Raw genomic sequence first — 12,269 nt, forward strand, 5'->3', positions numbered from 1 at the left:
TAAAGTGTTATAACTTTGTAATTTTATCCAACGGTGGGTCTTATTGTTTTTACTTAGCTGCCACTTTGACCTATAGTTTCTAACAGCCACTTTTAGCTTTTTTTCATACCACTTTTGAAATCATGTGAAACTAGAATTGTAATACTGATTCAATAGTACCAGACGGATATATGTAATTATGTTATTTCAATGAATAACACATACAGTGGGGCAAAAAAGTATTTAGTCAGCCACCAATTGTGCAAGTTCTCCCACTTACAAAGATGAAAGAGGCCTGTAATTTTCATCCTAGGTATACCTCAACTATGAGAGACAAAATGAGAAGAAAAAAAAAAATCCAGAAAATCACATTGTCTGATTTAAGAATTTATTTGCAAATTATGGTGGAAAATAAGTATTTGGTCAATAACAACAGTTCATCTCAATACTTTGTTATATACCCTTTGTTGGCAAGGACAGAGGTCAAACGTTTTCTGTAAGTCTTCACAAGGTTTTCACACACTGTTGCTGGTATTTTGGCCCATTCCTCCATGCAGATCTCCTCTAGAGCAGTGATGTTTTGGGGCTGTCGCTGGGCAACACGGACTTTCAACTCCCTCCAAGGATTTTCTATGGGGTTGAGATCTGGAGACTGGCTAGGCCACTCCAGGACCTTGAAATGCTTCTTACGAAGCCACTCCTTCGTTGCCCGGACGGTGTGTTTGGGATCATTGTCATGCTGAAAGACCCAGCCACGTTTCATCTTCAATGCCCTTGCTGATGGAAGGAGGTTGTCACTCAAAATCTCACGATACATGGCCCCATTCATTCTTTCCTTTACACGGATCAGTCGTCCTGGTCCCTTTGCAGAAAAACAGCCCCAAAGCATGATGTTTCCACCCCCATGTTTCACAGTAGGTATGGTGTTCTTTGGATGCAACTCAGCATTCTTTCTCTTCCAAACACGTCTAGTTGAGTTTTTATCAAAAAGTTCTATTTTGGTTTCATCTGACCATATGACATTCTCCCAATCCTCTTCTGGATCATCTAAATGCTCTCGAGCAAACTTCAGACGGGCCTGGACATGTACTGGCTTAAGCAGGGGGACAAGTCTGGCACTGCAGGATTTGAGTCCCTGGCGGCGTACTGATGGTAGCCTTTGTTACTTTGGTCCCAGCTCTCTGCAGGTCATTGACTAGGTCCCCCCGTGTGGTTCTGGGATTTTTGCTCACCGTTCTTGTGATCATTTTGACCCCACGGGGTGAGATCTTGCGTGGAGCCCCAGATCGAGGGAGATTATCAGTGGTCTTGTATGTCTTCCATTTTCTAATAATTGCTCCCACAGTTGATTTCTTCACACCAAGCTGCTTACCTATTGCAGATTCAGTCTTCCCAACCTGGTGCAGGTCTACAATTTTGTTTCTGGTGTCCTTTGACAGCTCTTTGGTCTTGGCCATAGTGGAGTTTGGAGTGTGACTGTTTGAGGTTGTGGACAGGTGTCTTTTATACTGATAACGAGTTCAAACAGGTGCCATTAATACAGTTAACAAGTGGAGGACAGAGGAGGCTCTTAAAGAAGAAGTTACAGGTCTGTGAGAGCCAGATATCTTGTTTGTTTGTTGGTGACCAAATACTTATTTTACCGAGGAATTTATCAATTCATTCATTAAAAATCCTACAATGTGATTTCCTGGATTCTTTCCCCCCATTCTGTCTCTTAAGTGTACTACCTAGGATGAAAATTACAGGCCTCTCATCTTTTTAAGTGGGAGAACTTGCACAATTGGTGGCTGACTAAATACGTACACATTTGAGGTACTTGTACTTTACCTAAGTATTTTCATGTTATACTCCTACTCTGCTACATTTTGGTACCAATGTTATACTTTTTACTCCATTACGTCCGACAGATTTATTTACTAGTTACTTTATCACTTCAGATGTTGACACTCAATAGCCTACTCAGGGAAAACGTATGAATTATGATTAGGCCTATTTGGTTCAGATTAAACCATCCAACATACAAAGTACCTTTATTTAAGTAACATGCAGTAGTTTTACAATGTGGTATTAGTACGTTTACCCAAGTAAAGAGTATGAATACGTTTTCCACCACTGCTTATAATCAGATTTAATTCGAACAAATGTTCACGATAAAAGGTGGAGTTCGGCTCTGTTCTGTTTTCCCCACATTGGCCTCTAAGCGGTGCACTTTCCTTCAGAACTTCTTTGTTTTTCCATCTCTCGCCCGCTGCCCGTGATCATACACGGTGGCTGGCTGCAATTTTTTAAAACATTTTTATGATGGCGGAGGACAGTGAATCTGCGGCCAGTCAGCAGAGCCTGGAGCTAGACGACCAGGATACCTGCGGGATAGACGGAGACAACGAAGAGGAGAATGAGCATTTGCAAGGGTGAGGATGGCCTGTCCGGTCGGGAGGCGCAGTTATCTCAGGAAGCCTGTTTGTGTTTATGTGTGCTCGGCCGGGAACGGCTAGCGCAGTTAGCTAACGTTAGCCGACACAAAAACAGCCAGGCTGTCTGCCAAAAGGCCTTCATTTCAAACGAGTTACCACAGTAGAAGTCCTCATTTGAAACCTTAAAGTGTTGTCACTTATGGTGTTTTATCCCTGTGTACCCTCGGATACATATTTTACTCTCAGCTAGCTGTTAGCATCCTGATTGAATGACATGATGACAGCCAGCCGTTCAGACAAACCGTTAGTTAGCTACCGTTAGGTTAGCTCAGCTGTCATCGTTGCTATGATAGCTAACGTTAGCTCACTGCTGCTCTGGTTCTGTGTGCCGAGAGTCAAACCATTTCAGTGACCCCTGTTTAATGATGTGTTTGTGTTCACATATGTAGGAGTCCAGGAGGAGATTTGGGGGCCAAGAGGAAGAAGAAGAAGCAGAAGAGGAAGAAAGAGAAGCCAAGCTCGGGGGGAGCCAAGTCTGATTCTGCATCTGACTCTCAGGAGATAAAGGTGCGATGAGGAGCCACTGAAATGGAAACACACCCTTTTCAGGCCACATTTTAAGCCATTACCCACTAACCTAGTTCCAGGCCGATGGTAAACAAGGTACTAGGAGTAGGAAAAGGGACACAAGGACACAAGGAATAGGATTTCTGCACACAGGCAGCAAACTAAGAAAACCAAGTTTGTTTGCGATCAGTGTTAATGGGATTATATTGGTTTAGAATTTGCTTACATTTAATAATACCAACACTTTAAACCCATATGTGTATTTATCTTATTCATTCCCTACCACATTAATTTGCAATCCACGATGATGCAAGTTCCATAAGTGACATGACTTGTCCTTATTGAAGTCAGTGCTTCTTCATGCTGAGCTGAAGCTTTTACTCTTCCAAGTTTCTTTCATAGAATAACAGACTTGTCAAAATAAGTAAATAAAAAGTTTCTCATGTTTCTGACTGAACAAAAGCAGGGATACTAGTAAATAAACAGGGCTATGAGTATGCAAGTAAACAAACCAAGAACAGTGTTTGACTGGTGCATGAACTGAACTACAGCTGTGGACATGTGACCTATGATCTGATGTTTAGTGGGAGAGATCACTTAAACTTGCACCTAACATCCTTAGGGTTTGGGTTTATTTTGGAAGAGGTTATAAGTCTCGCACATGCCGTCTGTGTGTGTGTTGTGACAATTGTTTCATAAAGGACATTCGGATGTTATGTACTAACTTTGTTGTACATGTTCTTATTAGTGTACGTGTCCCCTCTCTACATGTAGAACCCTGGCTTGCCCATTCAGAAGCTGCAGGACATCCAAAGAGCCATGGAGCTGCTGTCCTGCCAGGGTCCAGCAAAGAGCATTGATGATGCATCCAAGCACAAGTACCAGTTCTGGGACACCCAGCCTGTGCCCAAGCTAAGTAAGTATAAACTTAATTTAGGCAGAGTGAGCTAAAGTATTGTTTATTTAATAAGTATCATTAGACTAAGCTGTTTTGACGGAAGCAGATTGTTTTTATGTAGCCTTATGGTTTTTAAAGACATCAATGGTTGGGGTTTTCTCTGGATCATTATCACCTGAACAAAATGCAAAATCAAAGCTCCAATAGAAATATATATTGACATTTTTTTGTATATCTTTGATAAGAGTTGTGCTATTTTTGCAGATGAGGTGGTGACTAGTCACGGGCCGATAGAAGCTGACAAAGAAAACATCAGACAGGAGCCATATTCCTTACCTCAAGGCTTTATGTGGGACACTCTGGATCTCAGCAATGCAGATATAGTAAGTATAGTGTTTGTCTCAGACATTAAAACATTCAACTTATTTGATCCTTTTCAAGATTAGTTTTTGGATAAAACATTTTGTTGAAGTGACACACTAAAAAAATGGTTTATCTTTCAGCTGAAGGAGCTGTACACATTGTTAAATGAAAACTATGTGGAGGATGATGACAACATGTTCAGATTTGATTATTCACCAAACTTTCTCAAATGGTAAGCTTTCAGCTCTGATGTTATTCAAATAAACTCCCCCCCAATATGTAGTTAAATTACCCATCAGTCTGTTCTCCCACTAAAACCCGTCCCCTCTCTCAGGGCTCTGCGTCCCCCTGGTTGGTTACCACAGTGGCATTGTGGAGTGAGGGTGTCCTCAAATAAGAAGCTTGTTGGCTTCATCAGTGCCATCCCTGCAGATATACGTATCTATGACACGTGAGTGCTCCTTACTGATCATTTGCATTTAGATCAAAACAGTAATATTAAATTTTTACCACAATGCACATCTTGTCTCCTTCTGCTGCTCCAGACTGAAGAAAATGGTTGAAATCAACTTCCTGTGTGTCCATAAGAAGCTGCGTTCAAAGCGTGTTGCTCCAGTGCTCATCAGAGAGATCACACGGAGGGTGAACATTGAAGGAATATTCCAGGCGGTATACACGGCAGGAGTGGTGCTGCCTAAACCTGTGTCCACATGCAGGTATGCTATGCAGTATCGAAACACATTGAGACACAGCATCAGAAACTCTTTTGAAACCAATAGTCCTTAACGCTTTTGCTTTTTTGCTTGTTTTTCTGTCAGGTACTGGCACCGTTCTTTGAACCCCAGGAAGCTTGTGGAAGTGAAGTTCTCCCACCTGAGCAGAAACATGACTCTGCAAAGAACCATGAAGCTCTACAGACTACCAGATGTAAAATAATAAATCTCTGGATCAATCTTTAATATCCTTATTTATGGCAGGAACTAATGTCTGTTTTTCTTTTTCTCTCTCTCTACACCTTATATAGAGCACCAAGACCCCAGGTCTGCGGCCGATGGAGAGGCGTGACATCCGCCAAGTCACTGAGCTGCTACTGAAATTCCTCAAACGCTTCGAGCTTGCTCCTTCTATGGGAGACGAGGAGGTGTCTCACTGGTTCTTGCCACAGGACAACATCATTGACACATTTGTAGTAGAGGTATCTGAAATTACTATCTGTCCCTCAAGATACTTACTGTTGATTCCTACATACGTCCAAACCTTCGTTGTGCCTCTCTGTGTTCTCAGGGTGCCGGTGGTGTTCTGACAGATTTCACTAGTTTCTACACTCTGCCCTCCACCGTGATGCATCACCCTCTACACAGGAGCCTGAAGGCTGCCTACTCTTTTTACAACGTTCATACACAAACCCCACTACTGGAATTAATGAATGATGCTCTGATCCTGGCCAAGCTGGTAAAGTTACACTCTATGTAGATGGTTGTAAATCATATAACACTACCAAATAATAAACCAGTTCTGTGATGCTATGAGTTGTAAAAGAGAGAGTTTGGATTTCATGACGTGGGGTTATATGAGGTACTTATTCATGCTCATTTGAATCAGTCTATTGCCATCTACTGTACGTCATACAACCCCACTGTGAAAAATACAAACTATCCCTTTATACCTTTTACATTTATGACAATGAATAAAACGTCAAGAGCTGCGAATACAAACAAAATGGGCAGCATCAGGGACCTTAAATAATGAATCTGCAGTTTTAGGATATCATCTTTGTTGATGTTCTGTGATTGATTTTGGTATTGAGTTTGTGACTTTCTTTGTGTTTAACAGAAAGGTTTTGATGTGTTCAATGCCCTGGATCTAATGGAGAATAAAGTGTTCCTGGAGAAGCTCAAGTTTGGCATAGGAGATGGAAATCTGCAGTATTACCTCTACAACTGGAAATGTCCCCCTATGGACCCTGATAAGGTCAGAAGCAGGATCTGTCTGAGCTCATGATCATATCAGTTATATATTAAAACAAATATTTATATCAGCAAGCAGCAGTTAGTTTGATCAGCGATAACGGCTACCAGGGCGATGTGTATTAACTGTCTTTGATAACCCAGGCTTTATTTATTATTCTCTGTGTGTGTTCTCATGAGGGGGGGGGCATCATTTGACTCTTCTACCATACAAATATGGATAAACAAATGCCTACTTCTGCCTTTTGTGAGAATATTGAAAATGAGAATATTACAGCATAATGCAAAACTGTTTATTTATAATGTGATAACTGCCAATTCTGCAGCTTTTAAAATCAAAACTTGATACAACACATTTAAACGTTGTCCTCAAAATACATTTAGGTCTGACTGTCCCATTATAGATATGTGGAAAACTCTTTTTTTAATCAATTTGATCAAAACATTTTAATTCTCTAATCTGTATTCTATTAACTCCGATATACCATTATTTCTGCATCACTGATATGGGTTGTAGTGCCAAAGAAACACAACACCATGCATACAGTATGTACACATGTTATTTTGGTGCCAATACTTATATAATGTTACAACTCATCAAGTTTGCATATATATAATATTCCATAAACTAAGAATAGATTAATAGAAGTGACCCTTTTTCTCAAAGGAGTTAGTTGTTGAGAGCCAGCTTTTTATTTTAGCTTAGGCTAGCTAACCACAAAAAACCTTGCTTTGTAAAATAGCTCTGACAGATATTTTGATATTTATGAAAAACTTCCCCATAAATCATTTACACATGCATAACATCCGACACTTCAGTTACAAATTGTTTCTATTCTGTTTGTCAGTAACAGTTTGCTCTCTGTGTTCCAGGTTGGCCTCGTCCTTCAGTAGCAGCTCTCTTCCTGGCTGCTACACAAACACTGATGAAGAGGTTTGTTAGTGACCTCTAGCTGAACCTAACCTGGACATGCAGGTAGCTCAAGCTAGACAATGAGAACTGTAAAACCAACCTGGAGACCGGAAGACGGTTCAAAAAACATTCTGCTTTCACCTGGAGGTGAAAACTCTTAAAATCATCAACATCCTGAATGTGAAGTCATGCTATGCCTGAGAAACTCATACAGTACAACGCTCCTGACATGCACACTCACATTTAAAACATACAAGAGGATGCCTTGACATTGTGAATTTTGTTTTCCTGAGCAGAAGCGTCGTTACCATGGACTGGCATGTCTTTTTATTTCACTGACATTGAACTATGTAAATGATAATCAACAAAGTAAACATGACCACAATACAAAAAGATAAGTTATTGTGTCCCCACTGAGGGTCTTCAAGGCATTTAACACGTTATTATCCATCTTTGTGGTCAGAAGTTATCTGCTGGCTGTGTTGGGCCTCAGTAGAATTAGAAATGCTAAGAACGTGTTTCTGTGATAGCTGACTTATAGAAGAAAAAAACACTTTTCATCAAGCATTTTAAAAAAAAAAAAAAAAAAAAAAATTCTTTTCATACAAACACTGTCAAACAACACACATATACACAAAAAGGATATCTTCGTGAAAGGACTCATTCAACTGGTGCATTTATGTACATGTTCTTTTGTTAAAAATATAGTTACCTGTACATTTAAAGCCAGATCATATTTATTCCTGTCGTGTGAGTTTTGGGGTTTGGGAGGGCTGATCCAAAGTGTTCTCCTCATAGGTAGTGTAGATGTCACTGAGTTTGTTCAGACAACGTTGGTTTAAAGTGGTTTTTGATGAAGAATGTATTGCATCAATGAAGCACAATTGTTGAGTTCCTAACAAGCAAAAGAGCCCTTTTTTTAAAGGGTCAGATTTCAAAACAGATTTGTTGCGTTCCATGTACAACCTTGGTTTTTACGAGGGATGTGAGCTCTTGTTATAAACCAGCTTCTAGACTTGATTTTTAAGAAAACATATATGTATATTCGGCATAGGGTTTAACCTGCATGTGAAATATGTGTTCAGTTAAAAAGGAAGCAAAAGTTACTGAGCCTAAAAAAAATAGGACAACACGCCGAGTGCAAAAGCAGGGCAGAGAAACAAAAAACAATTAAACTACAACCAGAGTGGACTCACCCTGATTCAGATTTAATCAAAAATTAAAATCAAAAACAGTCTGTTATTGTCCAGAGACACTTTTAAAGTAGAACTATGGCTTACCTACTTTGAAAATTGTTCCCAGTTAAGTCTTCTTGAAAGCAGCCAAGGTTAGTTTTAAGTTAGTCATTGCCACTCAGAGAAACTGCTTTTTTTGCCTTTTGCAAGAAATACAGCACTTCAACATTTATGTTGATAAAAGGTAGATAACCATCAATTCCTTCACTTGATGTAGGATGTTTAACTCGGTTAAGTATGACAAAGAGAACTGATCACAACATGTAAAGTATCTGGAGAATAAACAGCATGTTTTCAGAGCACAGTGGCTGGATAAACAAAAGCCTGTGTCGGTAAGCGCATCGATTTGAAATTTGAACTTTTCCAGGTTATTTTTTTAAATGGTACTGTTTTTGTGTGTCTGAAAAATATACTGTTGGTCATTTTTTGTATGTGTTGTGCAGCTAAATGAAAATTATTTGATCAGTTCTGGTATTTATAATTGTACTTTGCAACATGTCTTAAGACAATTCCTGTTTTTCCCCCCCAAGATTTTTCAGTTTAATAGGAAACTTTGAAACAGATTTTTGAGGGTTTGGAGTATTTAGCGTTGCCCTGTGCTTGACTGAGCGATGGAGATCTTTGATGAAAAACGGATAGAGCACTTGTTCTGAGCCGGAGCTGCTGCGGTACTCAAAGGTTAACAACATTATTTTTGTTTTATTGTCTTGCTCTGTGTTTGTTACTTTGTGTTTGATGCTCATGTTCATGTGGCTCTGCATAACACAAGAGGTAAAGGCTGCTGCCATCTTTGTGGTTACCTTTTCCTTTATATAATAGCAAGAAAGGGACAACCGATGGACAGTCAGTGCTTCAGGGCTCAAAGATGTTTTTTTTTTAACAATTGAAAGGTTAAATGAGTTGACAAAGACAGATGTTATCGGCATTTATTTAAGACTGAGTCAACGGCATGTCTCATGGATGTTGGTTGTGTCACAGATGTGTTGCCTGCAGCTGTTTGAATGAACTTCGAGCATGTCAGTTTTGCTGCTGTGATTTTTAGCGTTGATGTTACTAGCTACGCCCTTTAGTGAGAACTCAACCCGAAGTACCTGCCTTATTTAAAGATGTTTTGTTTTTTAAATTAAGAATTCTGGGTAGGGGGGTACTTTTGAAATGACATACAGCTTTCTTTAACTGAAGAACAATATTTTTTATTCAAATCCATTGTAAGCTGTGAAAAAGCTGAAGAACCTTTACCAGCATCATTTAAGACATGATCCCCATGCCAATAACAATCTGTTTCAACACAAGTCGGCTATACCAGCATGGATATTTGATTGAATAAACTCACTTTAAAAACGGACAGGAGTAATGCACTTTTGTTTGAAATATTAAATAGACTGCCCAAAAACATTCTTTATTTTGGTTTGAGATAGTCATATTTACTAAAGAACATAACTAATAATTCTCACCCAGTTTAATTCAGAAACATCTTATGTTATGCCTGTTTCTGGCTAATGAGATGTCACCCCAAAAAAAATCGGTTTGTCATACCATTTTAAAGAAGTGATTTTAAGTCATGTAAACGGCAGGCCAGTTATATGATAAACTAAATAACTTGACATTTCTGACCCTCCATGCAGCAACCGGTCGATTGATACTTCAATTTCAATGGAACACAACAGAGCCTTACTTTTGTCAGGGTCCCTAATTCCAACACATGTTAACTTCTTTATTTGTAATGAATTACACAACTATCTCAAGCCAGTTTCAAGTCTTGGCAAACATGATTATAAACCTATGGCTGACCAATATGTCAGGAAAATAAAACAAAAACTAGTGATATTTTTAGTTTTAGCAATTGATCTGAAACATCAGATTCACACAGGAGGTGAAATACTAGATTTTCTTATACTCTTCAGGCCGCTAAAAATCCAAGATACAACTCAGACTAAACATGCAAAATCACAGGAATGGTCTTTTTTATATCTAGACAGTCTGTTTTACGCTGAATAGCCTTTTTTATTTTCTTTGCCGGGTTGGCAACTATTTTCTTTACTTTGAGAGGTTGCAGAGTGTAGGAGGAGGTAGACTCTGTGACCGCCACAGTTTCAGTTTCACTCTCTAGTTTCCTTTTTTGGCCCTTCTTCTGGCCATCTTCTTCCTTCTCCTCTTCCTTCTCCTCCTCCTCCTCCTCCTCCTCCTCCATATCAACAGGGTCTACAGATGTTACTCTGGGTGATGCACCTTGTAGCCATGCCACATCCAGGGAGGGCACTCTGGGTGTAATGGCCTCAACAGTGTCAGTGAACACCTCTTCATCTTTGGAGGCACAATGTCTGAATCCTAGAGCGAGGACACTCTTCAGGCCCAGCGGCTCTGACACGCTCTGGCTCAGACGAGGCACCTGGCAGGCCGGCACACCTCTCGTTGCACTCAGCGAGATCAGGTGGTCCGTCATGTGTTTCGGCTTTACGGACTTACACACAAGCAACAGTCTGAGCTCGTTCCTCTCTAGAGCTTTGGTGACCTCGTTGACCCCGATGGCCAGTTGTCTCCTAGCTGCCACATCTGTCCAGCCGTTTTTAGGAGCATCCTTCATCTGCACCTCACCGACCTGGGGAACAGGCTCTGGTGTGGCAGCAGGTTTCGGGTCTTTCTTTTTCCTCCACGGGCGAAACACTTTCACCTCTTTCTTCTCAAGGCCCATGGAAACCAGCTTGTCCTTCACTGTGTTCAGGATAAAATGCATGTCTTCTTGGGGGAGTGGGCCCCATTTTGGAGTGAATGGTGAAGTGAAGGAGGTCTTGGTCGGAATGTACTTCTTGCTTTCTTTTTTTGATGGCTTACCAGCAGCAGCCATACCTCTGAAATAAAGACAAGAAAAAAGTGATGATGAAGAAACCCTTTTACAGGTAGACCCCGTCAATATCAGTAATAAGAAATCCCCGACATGCCAAAGATATTTAGAGTTTCTCATTTAGGCCTATAGTGTTTCCTTCAGAGAGCACCCATAAGTTTGTTTTCAAATATAAATTAACCAAATCCAAAAATTATCATCTTTATTTTTTATAGCAATTGGTTTGTAATACTGACAGGAACACAACATTAAATAAAAAATAAACTAATCTCAATAAAAAGCAGTAAATCCAAGTATGAATGGTAATGACAACAAGTCCCTACAACAACAACAACTGACAATTTCCTCGTTACAAATCTTTACTGCCCATATTTTAGGGATTCTTATCAAACATATTAGTACAAACAATGATAAACAATACAAATATTATAATAATGTTGCCTTTAAATAATATGACATTGTTTCAGTTGTGATTATTGATGGTGCAATGTAATATTTTAACAAGAGTTAAGAAATAATTTCTCTTCAGTTTTACCAGCGACTGTTATTATTACAGCATTAACAATATGACAGTCGACAACATGCCTGACAAACAAAAGAGACGTTAGGTTACTTTACCTGAATTTTAATGCAGCACGTTACTTTTTTTTTATACTGATGTTCGGTTCAGTCCAACTACACGTGTGGTTGATCATAGGGCGCTGCCATTTTGTTTGAATTGAAATAACTTTATTAACAAAGGGACAAGACAAACAGCGCCAACCAGCGTTCGAGTGAAAGTGCGACATGTATTGTGCACGCAAATGAATGAGAGCGTGTGTGTGCGCGCGTGTGTGTGTGTGTGCAGGGACGTGCACAGGTACGGACTATTGTTGCCCGGGCAACGGCCTGTTTGCCCTGACCTGCCCCTCTGGAGAGAGCGAGAGTTTATTTTTATTTTTTTCAGTTGTGGCACACCTTGTCAGCGCTGTCATCTGCCGGTGCGTTAAAGACCACCTCTAGTGTCGGATTTTGGAAAATTGATTTTGAGTTTTCTCATGGCAGTTAGAGTATAGGCGACAAACCAGGGGACTTATCTTCCTCTTGAC

At 40.0% G+C, this 12,269-nt stretch overlaps 2 protein-coding genes across 2 annotated transcripts; one reads left to right on the plus strand and one right to left on the minus strand.

The window, feature by feature from the left end:
• The first annotated feature begins 2,177 nt into the window (after positions 1–2,177).
• Positions 2,178–7,704, plus strand: nmt2 (N-myristoyltransferase 2). The gene is made up of 12 exons (XM_034089600.2): positions 2,178–2,393; positions 2,846–2,963; positions 3,738–3,879; positions 4,126–4,244; positions 4,365–4,456; positions 4,559–4,675; positions 4,770–4,940; positions 5,043–5,151; positions 5,249–5,419; positions 5,509–5,676; positions 6,058–6,195; positions 7,065–7,704. The coding sequence occupies exons 1-12, from the start codon at positions 2,281–2,283 to the stop codon at positions 7,083–7,085; spliced, it is 1,479 nt and encodes a 492-aa protein (XP_033945491.1). The 5' UTR covers positions 2,178–2,280; the 3' UTR covers positions 7,086–7,704.
• A 2,255-nt stretch (positions 7,705–9,959) lies between these two features.
• On the minus strand, positions 9,960–11,906 carry rpp38 (ribonuclease P/MRP 38 subunit). The gene is made up of 2 exons (XM_034089601.2): positions 11,800–11,906; positions 9,960–11,188 (listed from the first exon to the last, which is right to left on the minus strand). Exon 2 carries the CDS (start codon positions 11,182–11,184, stop codon positions 10,273–10,275), a length of 912 nt encoding a protein of 303 aa, XP_033945492.1. The 5' UTR covers positions 11,185–11,188; positions 11,800–11,906; the 3' UTR covers positions 9,960–10,272.
• Between the last annotated feature and the right edge of the window lie 363 nt (positions 11,907–12,269).

The sequence above is a fragment of the Pseudochaenichthys georgianus genome, chromosome 8 (genome assembly GCF_902827115.2).
Source record: "Pseudochaenichthys georgianus chromosome 8, fPseGeo1.2, whole genome shotgun sequence".
Classification (NCBI taxonomy): Eukaryota; Metazoa; Chordata; class Actinopteri; order Perciformes; family Channichthyidae; genus Pseudochaenichthys; species Pseudochaenichthys georgianus.

Excerpts from the sequence above, each read along its gene's own strand:
- nmt2 (XM_034089600.2), top strand. The coding sequence starts at position 2,281 with ATGATGGCGGAGGACAGTGAATCTGCGGCCAGTCAGCAGAGCCTGGAG. Across the intron at positions 4,245-4,364 it reads ATCTCAGCAATGCAGATATA|CTGAAGGAGCTGTACACATT; the intron begins GTAAGTATAGTG and ends TTTATCTTTCAG. Across the intron at positions 5,152-5,248 it reads AGCTCTACAGACTACCAGAT|AGCACCAAGACCCCAGGTCT; the intron begins GTAAAATAATAA and ends CACCTTATATAG.
- rpp38 (XM_034089601.2), bottom strand. The coding sequence starts at position 11,184 with ATGGCTGCTGCTGGTAAGCCATCAAAAAAAGAAAGCAAGAAGTACATT.